The 18,388-nt window shown below is 57.7% G+C and overlaps 1 protein-coding gene across 2 annotated transcripts in view; it reads right to left on the bottom strand.

The window, feature by feature from the left end:
* The window catches only part of CELSR1 (cadherin EGF LAG seven-pass G-type receptor 1), a 143,083-nt gene that overhangs the window by 38,904 nt on the left and 85,791 nt on the right, over positions 1–18,388 (bottom strand). For both annotated transcript variants that reach the window (XM_047785959.1, XM_047785960.1), the window contains exons 6-8: positions 4,410–4,567; positions 3,196–3,359; positions 2,602–2,727 (exon numbers count right to left, since the gene is read on the bottom strand). In XM_047785959.1, the coding sequence (XP_047641915.1) occupies positions 2,602–2,727; positions 3,196–3,359; positions 4,410–4,567 (448 nt within the window). The remainder of the gene's footprint in view (positions 1–2,601; positions 2,728–3,195; positions 3,360–4,409; positions 4,568–18,388) is intronic.

Genomic DNA, 18,388 nt, shown 5'->3' with positions numbered 1-18,388 from the left:
GACCTCCCCCATCAGAAGGGCCTCAGAGTCTTTTCCACCTGCAGGGGCTGGGGACAGGTTCCCGGAGGGGAGCGGGGGACACCTGGGCTTTTTGCTGTACTGCAAAGGCTGGCTCAGACGTCCCCTTGTGTGGCACTGGCCCTCGCAATCCCGAATCCAGGAGCCCGGGCTTGGGACGCAGGCCACCTTCCTTCCTCGACTATGGCCAGTGTCCAGTAAGGGGCCCTCAGGCTAGACGGCAGACAGAGGGGGCGGCTCAGGACCCCGGGGCTCCGTTGGGGGGTCCTGTGAGCCTAACCTAGCCATCCTACCCCACACCTGCCAGGTTGGGGGCCTGGGGCATGAGCTGGGCTATTTGGAGAACCATCTCCTGGCGGGATGGCGCAAGCCTGCCGTGACCCCCACACACCTGTGTCCCCACACATGCCCCTCCACCCTGCAGCCCAACCTGTCATCAGTTGGTGCCCGGGGTGGAGTTCCAACCCCCAGCGCATGGACCACTATTTCTCTGCTCCTGCTGATGGGCAGAGATGGAAAGGCTGGCCAGCAAGGGCTCCCAGATGGTTGGGGAGGGGGACCAGGGAGGCGGCACTGAGGGGACCAGGAGCCTCATCCAGTCTGTCGCACGTGGGACACTGGGTGCCACGGACCAGTCGGCCAGCCTGACTCTCAGTCAAATCAGCTTCATCCTGCTGCCGCCCGTGCGTCACGGGCGTTGCGTGCTGGTTGGGCACCTGGCTTGTCCCAGAATCTCACCCTAACTCCCCTGGGGGCACGCCCAGTCATCACCATGAGACCAGCAGCACAGGACACGCTAGGTGGGGGGCGCCTGAGCCCTGTGAGCACCAGACATCTGTTTCCTGCTCTCAGGACCCCGAGCCCTGGCAGCTGTTTGCTCTGGCACAGCTGGAGCCGGACTCACAGCCTCCATAACAGGAACTCCGTGGGTGTGGGTGGCCCCGCTGGCGCTGGGTCCACCCGGGCCTCTGTCCCTCCCTGCGACCTGACCTTCCTGCTTGTGGCCATCAGCCGAGGCTGCGCCTAACCTGTGTCCACAGGACCCGCCCCGCTGCTGCCCGGAAAACAGATCTCTGGGGCCTTGACAGGTGCATGGTGCTTTGTAGCACGAAGAGGCCGGCCCTGACCGGGAACTGTGTCCGGGACGAGGACTCTGGATGTAACACGGGTCCATGCCACAGGCCTCGGCTCCATCAGTAACAGCCCTGGGCGGGGGGACTGCCTGACACAGGACGCTGCCGGCCGGCCCCACCCCTTTGGCTCCTGCACTGATGGCACCAACTTTGCTCTCCTTGCGAACAGCTGTTACGATTCCCGCCTGTTCCCAGAGAATCTCAGGAAAGCCGTGGACCTCAACCCCCCTCAAAACAGTCACACAGAGACCTCCAGTCCATCCCGTGGGGTGCACGGGCCAAGGTGAGGTACGTCTGACTTCTCTGGAGAGGCCATGGTTGGGGGCCGGCAGGCAGCTCCAGGCAGGACTTCTCCTGGCCATCAGTTTGCTCATGAGCTCCGGGCATCTCCAAGGCAGATCCAGAGGCTGCCCAGGCTTACCTGGGGTCAATCTCCCCCTTTTCGTTTACTTTATTTTATTGTATTTAATTATTATTATTAACTAATTAATTAATTTATTTATTTAACACATGGCCACGCCTGCGGCATATGGAAGTTCCCGAGCCAGGGGTCGAGCCACAGCCACTGTAGAAGCAACACTGAGTAGTTATGCTGCGAGCCACACGGGAAGTCCTTGGTTTACTTAATTTGTTTTCTTTTTTTATGGCCACATCTGCAGCATGTGGAAGTTGCCAGGCTAGGGGTCGAATCAGAGCTGCAGCTGCCAGCCTACACCACAGCCATGGCAGCGCAGGACCTGAACCACACCTGCAGCCTATGCTGCAGCGTGGGGTTCCTAACTGGCCTGGCCACAACAGGAATTCCTAAATTAATTTTTGGCCACGCCCACAGCAGAGTGGGCAGGGATCGAACACGCATCACAGCAGCAGTCCAAGCCGCAGCAGCGACAACGCTGGATGCTTAACCCTTGCACCGCAGGAGAGCTGCGGTTTACCTTAAAGAGCATCAGTGATTTATAAATGCCGGCTCTTCATTAAACCGTGTTGCTTCAAAATGAATAACTTGTTTAAAACTTGTCAGCATCTATAACTGCAGGGCTGGGGTCGGGGGAGAGACCCAGACTTTGATGCCCACAACAGGGTCCAGTGGGGACGCAGCCAGCTGGAGGACCCCGTGGCAGGGCGAGAAGGGGCTTGGGGACATGGGCCCTGGGAGCTGCCCCTTCAGGCCACAGGGTGCCCTGAGGCCAACCGCAGCCACCAGGAAGCCCGGCCTGGCCCCACCTGGCTTCTCTGACCCTCCTGGACCCCCAACCTCAGGCTGGCCCTGCTTGGAGGAGGGGCTGTGTCCCACGGACCTGTCCTGGACCCCAGCCTCGGCTCCAGCATCACCTGCCCCGGTGCCTCCATGAGCCCCCTCAGCCTCCCCGCAGCCCAGGCCCTGTGCCTGCTCCCGCTCCCCACCAGCACCCGGGCCTGGGGACGCATGTGCCACCCGAGGTGTCCTCACCTTGCTCGCAGTTCTTCCCGCCGAAGCGGAGCGGGCACTCACAGAGGTATGTGTTCCAGCCGCTGACACAGGTGCCCCCGTTCTGACACGAGGTCCCGTCACAGAAGTTCCTCTGAGCAGCGCAGCCTGGAAACGGAGCAGCCGGCGTGGTCTCAGAGCAGGAAACGGGAGGAGAGAGGGACTCGGGGGCGGGGCGGGGGGGGGCACTGTCACTGTTTTCTAGCCCTGACCCCCACGGTGGGGAAACTGGGAGCCCTGGACACAGCCAGAGGGAAGGCGGGCAGGCCTGGGACCCTCTGGGCAGGTCACAACCTAAGCCCTAACATGACACAGAACCGCTGCCCATATCCGGAGACCTCGGGCCCCTGGGCCCATCCTGCTGGCACACCGGTCATCTGGTGACCTGCTCAAGGCCCCGGGATTGAGTGCCCGCCTCGGGGGCAGGCCCACTCACAGCTCCATCTCCACAGCGCGCTGTGGGACCCCAGACCGGAGAGCAGCTGGGCACACACGGGCTCGTCCTCCAGGATGGGGGGGGGGCTCTCCCCGTGGCGTGGCGGCTGTAGCCCCGCGACGCCCGTGGTCCCACCGTACCTGCCCTGGTGCCGTTGTTGGCGATGAAGCCGGCCATGTCCACATTCCTGCCGTCGATGGACAGGTTCCGCATGCAGCCCACGAACTGCCGGTTCTGCACCGGGAAGTCCTCGGGCAGGTTGGGGACGCCCCCCAGGAGCAGGGGGCCCGTCAGATCCAGGGACCTGAGGAGGCAATGCCAACCTCTGTGATGGCCGGGCGACAAGAGGTGCCCTGACGCTGCCCGTACGTCGCAACGAACATCTGCTCGCTCGACCTGGACACCAATAACCCAACAGGTGGAGAGGCCGGCGGGGCAGGCGGCCAGCAGATCCCTCTTCCGGTGCCACCGCTGCCTTTCAGCCTCTCTGTGCCTGCTTCCTGCCCCTTGGGTCAGACCCTAAGAAGCTGGGTGTTCCGGGCGACTGCCTGAGTCCTGTCTGCAGGCTGCACCGGTGCACCTGAAACAGGACGTGCAGAGCTAAACGGTGGTGCCCCTTCCTCTGGCTTCTGATGACCTTGAGGGGAAGTCCCTGCAAACTAGAGCCCTCGTTCTGCGGGAGCAGCCACATGACCTTGGACAAGGAGCCAAACCGCTCCAGGACCCGGCCGTGCCATCCCTAAGACGGGCGTGATCCCACCTGTATCACAGGCGTATTTCACACCAGGTGCTCTGGTGGTCTTCAAAAAGCTGAGTAAGCATCCCACCAAAACACAACTAGGGAAGAATCCCACAAGAACCTTTGCTCTGAGATTTGAAGCTGGAGTTACAGAAAGAGAACCACAACTACGGCCGCAAACATCCATGTCAGCGTTGCTCTGCCCTGAGTCAGGGTGGCCCCAGGGACCTCCAGATCTGCAGGGTGACACGGCCGACCCTGATCTAATGGAGGGGTCACTGACTCAGCCTTGACCCCAGGCATCAGCCCTTACTGGAACGAAGTCAGGGACGCCATGGACACAGGGCTGGGGGTGGCTTCTGGGGTCAGCGAGCCGGCTGTCATTATCCTGAGGTTGGCCTGGCCACGCCTCTGGCCAGTGAGTCTAAGGGGACTTATTCTAGAAGGTTCTAATGTGTTGGAGGGAAGGGGAATCCGACCCCCGCTTGGATTGGGGCTGCCAGGACAATGGGACCTGAGTGCCTGCGTGGGGTCCTGCCCAGGCACCCCCTTTCAGAGGAGTGGCCATGGGGGGGCAGACACTGGGGGCCCCCCAGGCCCCCGGAGGATGCTTACTTTTTGGAGCCGCTCTGAGTGCCCTGGGCCGCACAGCTGTAGTTGCCGACGAGGCTGCCGAAGCGCACAGCCACGGCCGTGTCACAGCCGTCCACGGTGACCACAGCCACCTTCTCTTCCGACGGTCCGTGGGGCAGGCCCAGGCGGCCGATGTTGGGCTGTGGGGAGAGGAAACACGGCCTGGACAGAGCCCCCAGCCCCTGCACCCCCCGCCAGGCCTCGGAGGGAGGAGGACACGGAGGGTGAGGTGCCCCAGGCCTGGGGTTAAACAGTCCCCGAGCCAGCTCTGCTGGGCTAACAGCAAAGCCCCCAAATTGACGCCCTTCCCCGAAGCTTAGAATGTGACCTGATTTGGAAAGAGGGGTCTTGCAGGTGTAACTGGAGGAGACAAGGTCACAGTGCAGTGGGGCGGACCCTAATCCAGTGTCCCTGCTGCCCCATGAGACACAGAGACGCACAGGGAGAACGTGGTGTGACAAGATGCCGCCACAGCCCAGGATGCCAGCGCCCTTGAATCTGAAGGAGACGAGAAGGGCCCCCCCTGGAGCCCCCAGGAAGCACAGCCCACAAACACCCTGGTTTCCGGTTTCTGGCCCCCGGAAGCAAGAGGGTACCTTTCTGCTGCTTTAAGACCCCTGATGGCGTGTTTTGTTCCAGCAGCCGAACCAAAATCCAGGGGCCCCTCCTGCTGAATATCAGATTCTGCTCGAAGTCGAAGCATCGGCCGGACCGCGTCCACACATCTGGCCAGGAGCCTGCCCTGTGCTCCCGGAGTGCAGACGGCCACTGCTTCCGACATGCGGCCGGGGCCAGTGGGCTGGCGACCCCAGGCTTTCACAGTCACTCCTGGCCTCATCCTTTCCTCCCTGAGGACAACCCCCAGGCACCTTTTGCTGGCCTGAGGTCAACGCCCCTTGGTGGCCCCACACCAAGCGCCCCTTCCCCCAGCTTCTCCCCGCTGCCGGTTCTCATCACCCAGTCTCCCAGCCCAGAGCTGGTTATAAGGATTCCTCTGGAGGGGGAAACGCGGGGGTGGGAGGGCTCAGTTGGGGGCTGGGCCTGATATATACACTCTACTGTGTACGCAACAGGTGGACAACAGGGCCCACCATACAGCACAGGGAGAGTCCCTCGATCCTGGGTAATAACCTGCGTGGGAGAAGAGTCTGAACAGGAATGGCTACCGATGCAGCTCGTGGTACACCCGACACTAACGCGAGGCTCTAAGTCAACTATAGTCCAATAAAATTTAAACAATAAAAAATTAACTCCTACACGGTGACTATGGCTGCTGTGTTGTATCATTGAAATTGGCTAGCGGGGGGCGTTCCCGTCATGGCGCCGTGGAAACGAACCCGACCAGGAACCATGAGGTTGCAGGTTCGATCCCTGGCCTCGCTCAGTGGGTTAAGGATCCAGTGTGGCCGTGAGTGGTGGTGTAGGTCGCAGATGCGGCTCGGATCCCATGTTGCTGTGGCTGTGGTGTAGGCCGGCGGCTGTAGCTCTGATTGGACCTCTAGCCTGGGAACCCCCATATGCCGCAAGTGCAGCCCTAAAAAAGACCAAAAAAAAAAAAGAGAGAGAAAGAAAAGATAAATAAATACTAGAAACTTGCTAGCAATAGAACTTCAATCTTCTCAACAAAAATTAATTAATTAAAATGAAGATTAAAGAAAGAATTCCTGTGGAATCAGTAACCTGAGGTGCAGCTGCTCACTTCTGCAGGTTCCCTTCCCGAGGGGGCTGTGGTCTGTGTTCAGTGACTGACCCTGTCTGCCTGGTGGCCCCGGCCGCCCCTGGGTGCCCCTCGCCGAGCACACCCACCCAGACAGGTGGCAGATATCAGCCATGCAACAGTCTCGATGCTCCAGAAAGAAACAGGGCAGGCAGCCAGAGGGCAGGCTCGGGCTGGGCCCCGCCACTGAGCTCCCTTGTCTGCACAGCCTGGTCAGGGGCCTGCGTCCTGTGAGGTGGCCTGTGGGTTAACCCAGATGGTGCACGCTGAGGGCCAGCGAGCCGCACAGGGCGGGCAGTGGCTCCCTCCTCCCCAGAGAGAGACGCTTTCCTGCCAGTCCCAGCAGGGCCCTTCCATCACCTCCAAACACACAGCCTCCGCTTGAACGCTCTGGGGTCGGTCAAAGTTTACGTTTCATTATAGTAACCTGGCAAACCGGCAGGAGTGAACGGGGGAGAATTTGATGAAACCATCCTCAAAGTCTCTCAGCAGGGAAATAACAGCTACACAGGTCATTCCAAAGCTTCAGCGGTTTTTGTTTTGTTTTGTTTTGTTTGTCCTTTTAGGGCCGCACCCGCAGCATATGGAGGTTCCCAGGCTAGGGGTCTAATTGGAGCTATAGCTGCCGCCGGCCTACACCACAGCCACAGCAACACAGGATCCGAGCCTCGTCTGTGACCTATACCACAGCTCACGGCAACGCCGGATCTTTAACCCACTGAGCAAAGCCAGGGATTGAACCTGCAACCTCATGGTTCCCAGTCGGATTTGTTCACCACTGTGCCAAGACGGGAACGCCCCAAATCTTTACTTTTTAACAGGAACAGAGACGTATCCATTGGCTGGAGGACACTGGGCTGAAAGGCAGGACACGGAGCTTCTGGGAACATGAACTCAGCCATGCAGCCAAGTCGTGTGACCCCAGGAGGCTTCATTCACCCTGGTGGCACCCCCTGGAGACAGGCAGTGCACAGCCTGCGCCACTGTACGTGGCAGCCCCAGTTGAGCCTTCTGCTCCCCGTCGGCCAACCACCTGACCTGAACAAGGCCACCACTATGTCAGTTTCTCTGACTACAAGTCAAGGATTTAACATTGGAATACCTGAAGTTCCTGTTGTGGCTCAGTGGTAACGAACCTACTAGTATCCATGAGGACGCGGGTTTGATCCCTGGCCTCGCTCAGTAGGTTAAGGATCCGGTGTTGCTGTGAGCTGGGGTGTAGGTCGCAGACGCGGCTCTGGCGTGGCTACGGCTGTGGCGTCGGCGAGTGGCTATAGCTCTGATTTGATCCCTGGCCTGGGAATTTCCATATACCGCAGGTGTGGCCCTAAAAAGACCCCCCCAAAAAAAAAATTAGAATACCCATCCTCTCTGTGTTACAGGGACTTTGAGAGTGACTTGAGCACAAGGCCCAGGAGGTGCCCTTGAACCTTCCCTGGATTTGGGTAAAACCAGGGGAGGCTTTCAGCCCGCCTCCTGAGCGCCTCGCTCACGGAGGGCCCTTGTCATTGTCTTGTATATCAGCCGATGAGATCACAGGGTCCGCTAAGCTATACCCCTAAATATTTCCCCTTCAGTTACACAACAGAGAGACACAAGAGGGTAACAAACCACCGGGTTTCTCGCGCTGTAATAGCAACCCGCTTCAGACAGCATGTACAAGTGCCTATCGTGGGAGGCTTAAGTATCAGGTGTGATCCTGGGGAAAGAAGCATCCCCTCGCTGTGCGAGCCCTGTATCGTCTCTACAACGTGTAATTTACATTTTTGGGGATGGGCGTGAACCTTCTAGAGGAAGGGGGATAAACAGCATTTATGCTCGGGAGGCTTTAATGAGCAAAGCTGCTGTTTACACCATCGCAGCTGTTGTCAACAGCTGACCCTCAGGAACTGCTCGGAGCCACGGGATTCGAGCAGACATAGCAAAGGAGCAAGAAACCGGAGGCCAAGGACAAAAACAAAACCCAGCATTTGTATTTAGAGCCGCGCTTACTGACTAGAGACAGGTGCCAGGGTCTGGCGTTACTTCCTTAAGCAGCAAGCGAGGCTTTTAGGAAAACAAAGGTTGCCCAAGCCCTGCTTCTAGGGTCCTGCTCCCAGATCCACCTGCCACGGGCTCAACCGCGACGGACCCTTGGGCCACAGAATGAAGGCTTCTCAGAGTAAGAACTCAACGTACCAGCAGGAGGGATGCACAGAGAGGTACCAGGGGGGACGCCACGACCTCCGAGGGCCGCCTCCCGGCTCCGCGGGGCACCCCGACCCCCACCCCGGCCCAGGCTCCCACTGCCCCAGAACCAGCAGCACCTCTGGCCAGTCTGCTTAATACACAAGCCAACGATCTGCACGGGTCAGTGTCAACAAGAGAAGAGGCAGGGGACAGGGGGATGTGGGGGAGGCCAGGGGTGAGAGGAAGCAGTGCAGCAGGTGACTCGACATACAGGGATGGGGGGGCGCGTGCCAGCAAGCCCTATGCCCAGGTACAGACCCAAGAGAATGGCCCACAGGGACTCAAGCAAACCCGGGATCGAGCATGTTCCCAGTAGCCCTACGTTCAATAGCCGGACGGTCAAGCCACGCCAGGGTCCAGCACGTGGGGAACCGATGAACACAATGTGCTCTACCCACTCGGTGGCATAGTGATCGGCCACAAGCAGGAACAAAACAGAAGTGCTCGGATGTGGCTGAACCTCCAGAGCACCGCGCTAAGCCGCAAGGTCACGCGCTGTATGGGCCAATTTACAGAAAATGTCCAGAACAGACAGATACACAGAAGGCAGATGAGGGATTCCAGGGGCTGGGCTGATGGGGGAATTGGCGGTGAGAGCCCATGGGTACAGGGCTCCCTCTTCGGGTGATGGAACTACATGGAGACGGACGTGGTGGCTGCACAAGAGTGTGAATGCACTGAAGGCCACTGAATCGTTTGCCTTTTTTTTTTTTCCTTCCCCTTTTTAGGGCTGTGCCCACAGCACATGGAGGTTCCCAGGCTAGGGGTCGAATTGGAGCTGCAGCTGCCGGCCTCCACCGCAGCCCCGGCAACGCAGGATCCAAGCTGTGTCTGTGACCTATACCACAGCTCACAGCAACACCGGATCCTTAATCCACTGAGCGAGGCCAGGGATCAAACCCACATCCTCAGGGATACTAGTGGGGTTCATTACCACTGAGCCATGACGGGCACACCTCTGAGATGAATTTTTTTTTTGTCTTTTTGCTATTTCTTTGGGCTACTCCCGCGGCATATGGAGGTTCCCAAGCTAGGGGTTGAATTGGAGCTGTAGCCGCTGGCCTACACCAGAGCCATAGCAAAGCGGGATCTGAGCCGCGTCTGCAACCTACACCACAGCTCACGGCAACGCCGGATCGTTAACCCACTGAGCAAGGGCAGGGACCGAACCCGCAACCTCATGGTTCCTAGTCGGATTCGTTAACCACTGCGCCACAACGGGAACTCCTGAGATGAATTTTTAAGGGTTAAGGATCCAGTGTTGTCACCGCAGTGGCTCAGGTCACTGCCATGGTGAGGGGTTGACCCCCTGACCCAGGAACTTCTACCTTCCATGGGCATGGCCAAAAAAAAGAAAAAGTTAAAATTTGCACAAAAGAAAAAGACAGCCTGGGAATAAAAGGGGCCATGTATGAGGTTTCTCTCAATTCTTGAGTTAATAAGGTCCCTTCCTTCCTGGGGTCCAATGTGTCCTGTGGGGTGGCCATCCTAGCCAGGGCACCCCTGTCTCCACTCTCCCCCAGTCCCCCCTAGGGCAGCCAGGCCTGGCCACCCAGGGGCCGACAACCAAGCTGGCACAAGATGTACAAACTGGAGGCACAAACCAGTGGGCAGGGCCTGCAGGTGGTGCTGTCTGCACCGCTCCGTGTACACAGGCTGCCCTGAGCAGAACCCGCCACAGGGCTGGCGGAATCAGGGCTGGCGTGGACAGACCCACCAGGCCCAGCTCTGCCTCCACCTAGAAAAGTCCTGAAGGACTGAGTGGGCTGCAGGGGGACCAAGGCAACGCGCTTTGCAAATCTGTTTGGATCCGGGTTCCTGGCTCTCCCCAAATCTGCCAGAAGTGATCACTTGGGGTCTGTCCCTTTTTATTCCTCTTCAGCTCCTTCCCTCTCCCTGTGCAGCCCCCCCCCCCCCCCGCCCCGGCCGCTCCCATCGGGTTGAAGCCCGTGGGGTCGTGTGAGCATCAAGGCATCTGGTCCGCACGCAGTGCTCACATTTCCACGGCCTTTTCACCTGCTGCAGACAATTCGTGGTCAGGGAGGCAGCGGGGGGTTCGATTTCAAATGCTGGATGCGGGGGACAGAGGCGTGGGGGCGCCTCGAAACCAGACGCCGGGAGGGCGAGTCTTGGGAAAGGTGGATTCACGCTCTGTGTGAGAAACGATTAAACCGATGCTCATTCACATCAAGGAATTCACGCGTGGCCAGGCTCGAGGAATGCCGCAGGGAGCCAAGACGCGGCCTTGAACGTGTACCGTGAGGCTCAGACCTGACGGGGGGCGGGGGGCGGGGGCGGAGCTGAACGCAGCCCCATGAAACGCGGGTGACACCTGCTGGTCCTGGCACAGGGGTGATGAGACCCCTCAGAAACAGGCATGGCCTTTCTCTGAAGCTCACTGGTGACAAGAGGAGAAAACATCACACACACACACACACACACACACACACACACACACACACACCCCAAATTCCCAAGGGACCTCCAGCAGGCCTCTGCTGCCACACAAACACCAGATCAAGATGCTGCATCCCCAGAGCCCAGGCTGGGCCTGGGAAGGGCGCCCACACTGGAGGGCAGGGAACAGGTCACCTCTCTCTCTGAACCTCGGCTTCCCCACTGCCACGCGCAGGTGTGACTTCCCACCTGCCTCCAGGTAGGCCGCCCGGACCCCCTGCCAGTCAGGCCTCCACACAGGTGCTTTGGGCTCCATGATGCAGGTATGCGTCCTCGTCTCCCACAGAAGGGGGTCACCCCAGCGCCACACGGGCACGGAACGGAGGAGGAACGCAGGACAGACGGGTTAAAGGATTCGGCGGGTTGATCCCGACCCTCCCGCCACTCGCCACCCCCTTGTCCCTCCTGAATGTCCCGGGGGCACTTAACCTCAACTTGTCCCCTCACCAAGGCAAGTGTCTGCAGCAAGGCCCTTCCCTGCCACCCACATGGAATCCCAGGCTCCGGGGACAGGACAGGGCCACGTGGAGGTGGGAGGAACAGGTATCGCCCACGTCGGATTCACCTGCACCAGGTCTGCTGCACAGTAAGGGCCGCACTGACTAGACCAGCTCCCCCAGGACGGCTCAGAACTCAGCACGGGACTTGCCGCCTCCCTACGGAGAAAATGGCTTGTGCAGGGAGAACCCCACTCCCCTCGGGGTGGGGCCGTCACGTGGGGCCTGGGCCCTGGGCGGGTCATCCCCGTGCCTGCGTTTTCTTTTTTCTTTTTTTGTCTTTTTGCCATTTTCTTGAGCCGCTCCCACAGCACATGGAGGTTCCCAGGCTAGGGGTCGAATCAGAGCTGTAGTCTCCGGCCTACACCAGAGCCACAGCAACACAGGATCTGAGCCGCGTCTGCGACCGACACCACAGCTCACAGCAACTCCGGATCCTTCACCCACTGAGCAAGGCCAGGGATCGAACCCGTGACCTCATGGATGCCAGTCAGGTTTGCTAACCGCTAAGCCACAATGGGAAGTCCCATTTCACCTTTTTCAATTAACGAAATTATCAGAAGCCCAGAGCTCCCCCAAAGTCCTCTGTAAATACATTCACCATCTGAATATAACATGAAGACACAAGCCCAGACCTGCTTGTCCAAACGGAAAAGTCCTTTCTGTTGGCTACACTCGTGGCAGACAGAGGTCCCAGGCCAGGGATTGAACCTGCACCACAGCAGTGACCTGAGCTACAGCAGTGACAAGGTCTGATCCTTAACCCACTAGGCCGCCAGGGAACTCCTTGTCCCTTTTCCTTTGGGCACCAAGCACCTACATCCCAGGAGGGTCACGGCCTCCCCTTAGGGTGTGGGAGCCTGACTGGGTCAACCGGTGGCCACTTACTGGCCACCAGGCAGGGCGTGCAGCCCGGGATGAGAGCGACAGGTGCTCCTGACCCCCCCACCTGGCAGTGACCTGGGGCAGGGGACACCCCGCCGAGCTAGGCAGCCTCTTCCACAGCGTGGCTGAATTCAGAGCTACCACCTCCAGGGTCATCCGAAAGACTGGACCCGAGCGCCTCTGCAGAGTCCCCGACGCTGGGCGGGCTGTCACACGTCACACCCACGCGGGTGAGCATCCAAGGCTGCCAGGGAGGGGGAACAGCCTCCAATGAGCATCGCTTCCCAAAGGCCAAGAGGTTACAGCCTGACCCCACGTAGGAAAAGCACCTGACCCCCCCCCCCCCCGGCACCAGGCTCAGCTGTAAGACAGAGGCAAAAATAGCGCCTCTGTTAAACACACACGCCAGAATTCCATCCAGTTCTCTGTTGCTGCGCCGTTGCTAAGGAAGGCGGGAAGAAAGCCAAAACCATGCACATGGCTCTTCTTCCTCCTGCTACTTTCCTATATTAAAAACATAGTTTCTTTTCATATCTTTAAAGGAAAAAGGAGCCATCCACAGCCCACATGTCCTTGCATCTTTGCTAAAGCCACAGGGCCTTCCCCAAGGCCCGAACCCATAGCCACCTGCAGCTCCCACTCCTTCACTAGGTCAGTCATCCAAGAAAATACTGAGCTGTGCTAACAGACTCTGTTTGGGGACCTTAAAAAGAAAAGATTTCTTTTTTTGCTTTTTAGGGCTGCTCCCGTGGCACATGGAGGTTCCCAGGCTAGGGGTCAAATTAGAGCTACAGCTGCCAGCCTACCCCACAGCCACAGCAACGCAGGATCCGAGCCACGTCTTCGACCTACACCACAGCTCACGGCCACGCCGGATCCTTAACCCATGGAGCGAGGCCAGGGATCGAACCCGCAACCTCACAGTTACTAGTCGGGTTCGCTAACCACTGAAGCATGATGGGAACTCCGAAAAGATCTCTAATGAGAGTCAGAACCAACTGGTCAAACCAGAGCAAAGCCTTCTGTTTCTCAGGCAAGGCAGTTAATTCAATGCCAGACAACGCTGGCCACAGGTCAAAGGAGGACCTTTTGTGATGGTTGCCCAAGACGCTGGGATATGGAATAGCCGCAAGCTCGGGGCAGAGGCTTTGGGAGCCCGGCTCTCGGGCTCGGCGCTGTGCATAGAGAAGCATCTCCTGAGGCCCTAGGGATCTCCGTGGGGACGACCCTTGTTCTGGAAAAGATCCATGAGGCCCAGTGCCAGCCCATCTGGGTCCAGCCCTTCCCCAGACAAAGCTCCCAGGCCAGCGAGAGGGAGCCAGGAGCCTCTGAGCTGCTGTCCTGCTGGGCTGGCCCAGAGGGTCAGGTCCCCGTCTGCGGCTGCCCTGGTTGGACAGGCCCCCCCAGGTTTTCTGGGAACTGGGGAGTTTATGCAGATTTGCTTGGAGAGGAAGTTTTCTCATTTTCTCTCCTATGACAAATGAAGCCCCAAATCAAGAATTTTTTTTTTTTTGCTTTTTAGGGCCAAACCTGTGGCATATGGAGGTTCCCAGGCGAGGGGTCGAACTGGAGCTGCATCTGTGACCTACACCACAGTTCACAGCAATGCTGGATCCTTAACCCACTGAGCAAGGCGAAAGATTGAACCCGCATCCTCATGGATACTAGTTGGAGTCGTTTACCGCTGAGCTACAACAGGAACTCCCCAAACTGAGATTCTTTAAGTTTAAACAGCACCTTCCTGGAAAGCTGGGGTCGCATGTTCCTTCTCTTGGGTGCTCTGTGGACAAGCTATTTGGCACAAACTGGGGGACCCTAAGGCACCCCATGAAAAGCTCATATTCCTGCATCCAGGGGGCCTATAATCTGACTGTCAGGTCCTTCCAGCTGGACTAGGGATGGGGGAGGGGCACCCCGAGCAGCTGCCCCCTGGGGTCCTCCACATGGCATGGCACAGGTGCCTGGGGGGAGCTCCTGGGGTCCCAAAGATGACTCTCTTGGCTCCACCAACATGGCCAGGGACAGAGAGGGCAGAGCCCTTGGGGGCAATGACAAAGTCACTCTGGGCTACAGAGGTTCTTGAGTCACAGGTCATTTGAGGAAGTCTCCTTGGCCGAAGGGAGAAAGGCTTTCAAGAAAAGCACTCACTCGGAGTTCCCACTGTGGCTCAGTGGTTAACAAATCCGACTAGGAACCATGAGGTTGCGGGTTCGATCCCTGGCCTCGCTCAGTGGGTTAAGGATCTGGCGTTGCTGTGAGCTGTGGTGTGGGTTGCAGACGCGACTCAGATCCTACATTGCTGTGGCTCTGGCATAGGCCGGCAGCTACAGCTCCGATTCGACCCCTAGCCTGGGAACCTCCACGTGCCTCGGGAGCGGCCCTAGAAAAGGCAAAAAGACAAAAAAAAAAAAGAAAAGCACTCACTCAAGAACACGTGCACACAGACACACACACACACGCGCGCGCGCGCGCGCGCGTGTGTGCTCGCGTGCACCCTGGCCTGCTCCTGCTGGGACCCCAACAGGCTCCTCTCTGTCCCCAGTGTCTGCAGACCCCGAACTTCTCCCTACAGACCCCCAGGGCCTCCCACTTGACCCAACCCCCTTTCTGAGTGGCCTCCAACCCCCACCTCCTGTGCAAAGGCTGATACTGGAAAGGCTGGGACGGTGCAGGGAGAGGGGGAGAGGGCCAGACCAGCCGGAGGGCACCGGGCAGTGGGGAGGGAGCCGCCCGCCCGCAGCCCCGCCCAGCCCTGTCCCTGTCCCCCTTCATCCTCCTCTGAGGGTGGAGGCGTCGGTAGGAAGGTGCTGGTCCGGGAGGGGGTTGGGAGGAGGGGGCGGGCAGGAGGAGGGCTGGGAGGAAAGGCAGAGGTGAGAGGGAAGACGGGCCAGCCTGGGCAGAGGGGCAGGGGGGCAGCATTTCATCCGAGAGCACTGGAGGACAGTAAACGGGCACCACGGGCATGAGACGGGTGGCAGGTGGTAGGGTGAGGCCACCAGACAGGGAACCGCCCCAGCCTGCAGCGACTTTCCATAGCGGGCATGGAGCTCAGGCCCAGGGTGGGGCTGTGTGCGACCCGGGGAGTCATTCTGTTTCCATAGCAGGTGACCTAGATCGGACGGGCCCTTGTTTGGAAAGGAAGCGGGCGACCGTCCCAGTTCCCTGGGCCACCAGCAGGCGGGCAGCACCCTCCTTGGGGCCGTGGGCCTGGCTCCCGTGGAGGCTGCTTAGCCGGCTTTTTTCAGCCCCACCCGGTTACCCTCTGCTGGACGTGAGCAGAGGGCGGTCTGTAACGGGAGCGCTGATGCTGGATATTTATCCGCTAGCCAGGGGCTGGTCACACGGGGGCCACTCCCATCCTGACAAGTTGGCCAAGTGAGCAGGAAACACGGCCGGAGAGCAACAGAACAATTCACACCCCAGACTGGGGATTCGGGACTTGAACGGCTGAACCTGCAGAGCAGGAAATGAGCACGAGGGGTATCCCAGACTCACCCCCGAGGCCACGCCCCGGCAGCGGGGAAGCAAAGCTAGGACCCCCGTGCAGATGCAGACGAGCCTGTCTGCCGGCTCCAGCGTAAAGGTTCGATGTGCTTGGCAAACGCTTGGTTACGCTTTTAAGAAGGTTAGCTTATCTTGTACATTCTTTCAATCAAATGATCTTCTCGACAGAACATTTAAAACAAAAACGGTTCACGAGCCCACCACCCAGATGACTCCCGATGCATTCTTCAACAGCAACAACACGTGAGGAGGTCCCGTCGTGGCTCGAGTATCCGTGAGGACGCAGGTTCAATCCCTGGCCTTGCTCAGTGGGTTAAGGATCCGGTGTGGCTGTGAGCTGGGGTCTAGGTTGCAGACACGGCTCAGATCCCACGTGGCTGTGGCTGTGGTGTAGGGCAGCCGTTATAGCTCCGATTTGACCCCTAGCCTGGGAACTTCCATATGCCGCAGGTGCGGCCCTAAAAAGACAAAAAAAAAATGTGAAACACATAACACATCGCAGACAGGTATAAAACGCACATGAAGGCCACCTGGGTTCTCACCATCCTTCTTCCCAAAGGTATCCACAGGTGGCACACTATTTGCAAAAACAGCTTGCAACAGTGCCTCCTGCCAACCACTCACAAGGAATAACGAACATCTGATGTTTTTAGACACCGCATTTTGGATGATTTATGACCTGGCACGGCTATCTGATAAACGCCTCTGATGGATTTGTTTTGGGGGGGAAGAGGGTGCCCTTCAGGAGGAAAAAAAAAAAATTTGGTGTCTGCCTGCCTATCTTTGTGTACCTTTCAAAGTTCTTTTAGTTAAACTGTCTGTGCTTAATTTTAGATGCACATGCAATTTTAAAAAATAATAGATGTGGCGTTCCCGCTGTGGCTCCGCAGGCTAAGGTCCCGAAGAGGTGTCTGTGAGGATGCGGGTTCGATCCCTAGCTCGGGGAACTTCCTTAGGCCACAGGCACAGCCATAAAAAGAAGAAGAAGAACAGTAGCAGATGATGTGCCCTTTACCCAGTTTCTACGGTGTAAACAGCCTGCGAAGTGGTGGTTAGAACATCACAGCCCAGGTGTGGACGCCGATACGGTCAGGATACACAGATGCTCCATCACCACCAGGACTCAGGCCTGCAGGGCGCTCGCGGGCACACCCACGTGCTTCCCGCCCCCAAGCCCGGCGGCCACTCAGTTGTTCTTCCCTCGTTGGAGAACGTGACACACGTGGAAGCACCTGCCTCGTGAGACTGGCTCTCCTCGCTCAGCATCGCTCTGACGGGCAGCGGTGGTTCACCCGTCTCGTTCCCGAACAGCATCCTGAGTTCCGGTGGGCAGGTCACCTGCTCCGGGGGCCTGGGTGGTTTCCAGTTTGGGCTTGTTGGGGAAGCAGCTGCTGAGGACGGTCGTGCACTGGAATCCGAGCTGGGCAGACGCGAGGGATATTAGCCTGGATTCTTCCTTCCTTCCTTCCTTTCCTCCCTTCTTTCTTCCATTTTTCTTTCTTTCTCTCTCTCTCTCTCTTCCTTCCTTCCTTCTCTTTTTCTTGCCACACCTGCGTGCATATGGAGGTTCCCAGGCTAGGGGTCTAATCGGAGCTGTACCTGCCGGTCTACACCACAGCCACAGCAATGCCAGATCCGAGCCGCATCTCTGACCTACATCACAGCTCACGGCAACACCGGATCCTTGACCCACGGATCGAGGCCAGGGATCGAACCTGCATCCTCAAGGACATTGGGTTCTTAACCTGCTGAGCCACAATGGGAACTCTTGGACTTTTTTGTACTGTCTTCATCTGATGTTGGTGTCAGGGTAACGCGGACTGCAGAGAAAGAACGGGGACGTGTTCCCTCGTCTCTGAGCCTCTAAACCTTTGGCACAATGTGCCAGTGAACCCATCCAAGCTTGGAGATTTCCTATTGGGGAGTTTTTAAAATATAACTTCGATTTCCTTAACAGTAATGCTGTTATTCAAATTATTTATTTCATACTGGTTGAATTATGGTAGCTTATGATTTTTGAGGAATTGAGAGTTTATTCCTGATACTAGTAATCTTTCTTGGTTTAGGGTTTTTTTTTTTTTTAAGTCATTAAACTTGTTTGTCAACATTATTGCTTTTTCCAAAGCTGTTTCATCAGTTCCGTTGTTTGTCTTCCATCCCACTGGTTTCTGCTTTTTAGTCTTTCCTTTTTCTTGCTTTGAGTTTATTTTGCTCTTCTTTTTGAAGATTCTTGAGCTAAGACCTTAGATGATTTTATTTATTTACTTATTGGCCACATCAGCTGCACGTGGAAATTACGGGGCCAAGGATCGAACCTGCGCCACAGCCGTGATAATGCCAGGTCCTTAACCTGCTGAGACGTCAGGGAACTCCAAAGTTTGTATAGGGATCCTTCTAGAAACATTCTAACACCAAAGGGTGAGGGGTAAGGACAGTCACCCCAAACTGCCCTGACGACGGCCAAACCCAAGCTCTGAGTGCAAAGAAGTCACTTCGGAATGATCCACACGAACCTCTCATTTCAGATTCATGCAAACTTCCCTCAGATGTGTCTACACTTTTTCAAGTCGGCAATGAAAATGTTTACTTACCGTGCACAGTGGCCTCGGGAAAAAAGCACATCTGCAATGAAGGAAGTAACGACTACACACGCCGCAAATCCTGCCTAAGCC

Source organism: Phacochoerus africanus, chromosome 7 (assembly GCF_016906955.1).
Source record: "Phacochoerus africanus isolate WHEZ1 chromosome 7, ROS_Pafr_v1, whole genome shotgun sequence".
Classification (NCBI taxonomy): domain Eukaryota; kingdom Metazoa; phylum Chordata; class Mammalia; order Artiodactyla; family Suidae; genus Phacochoerus; species Phacochoerus africanus.
Note: the sequence above shows the minus strand (reverse complement) of the source record. Positions and strands in the feature narration are given on the sequence as shown.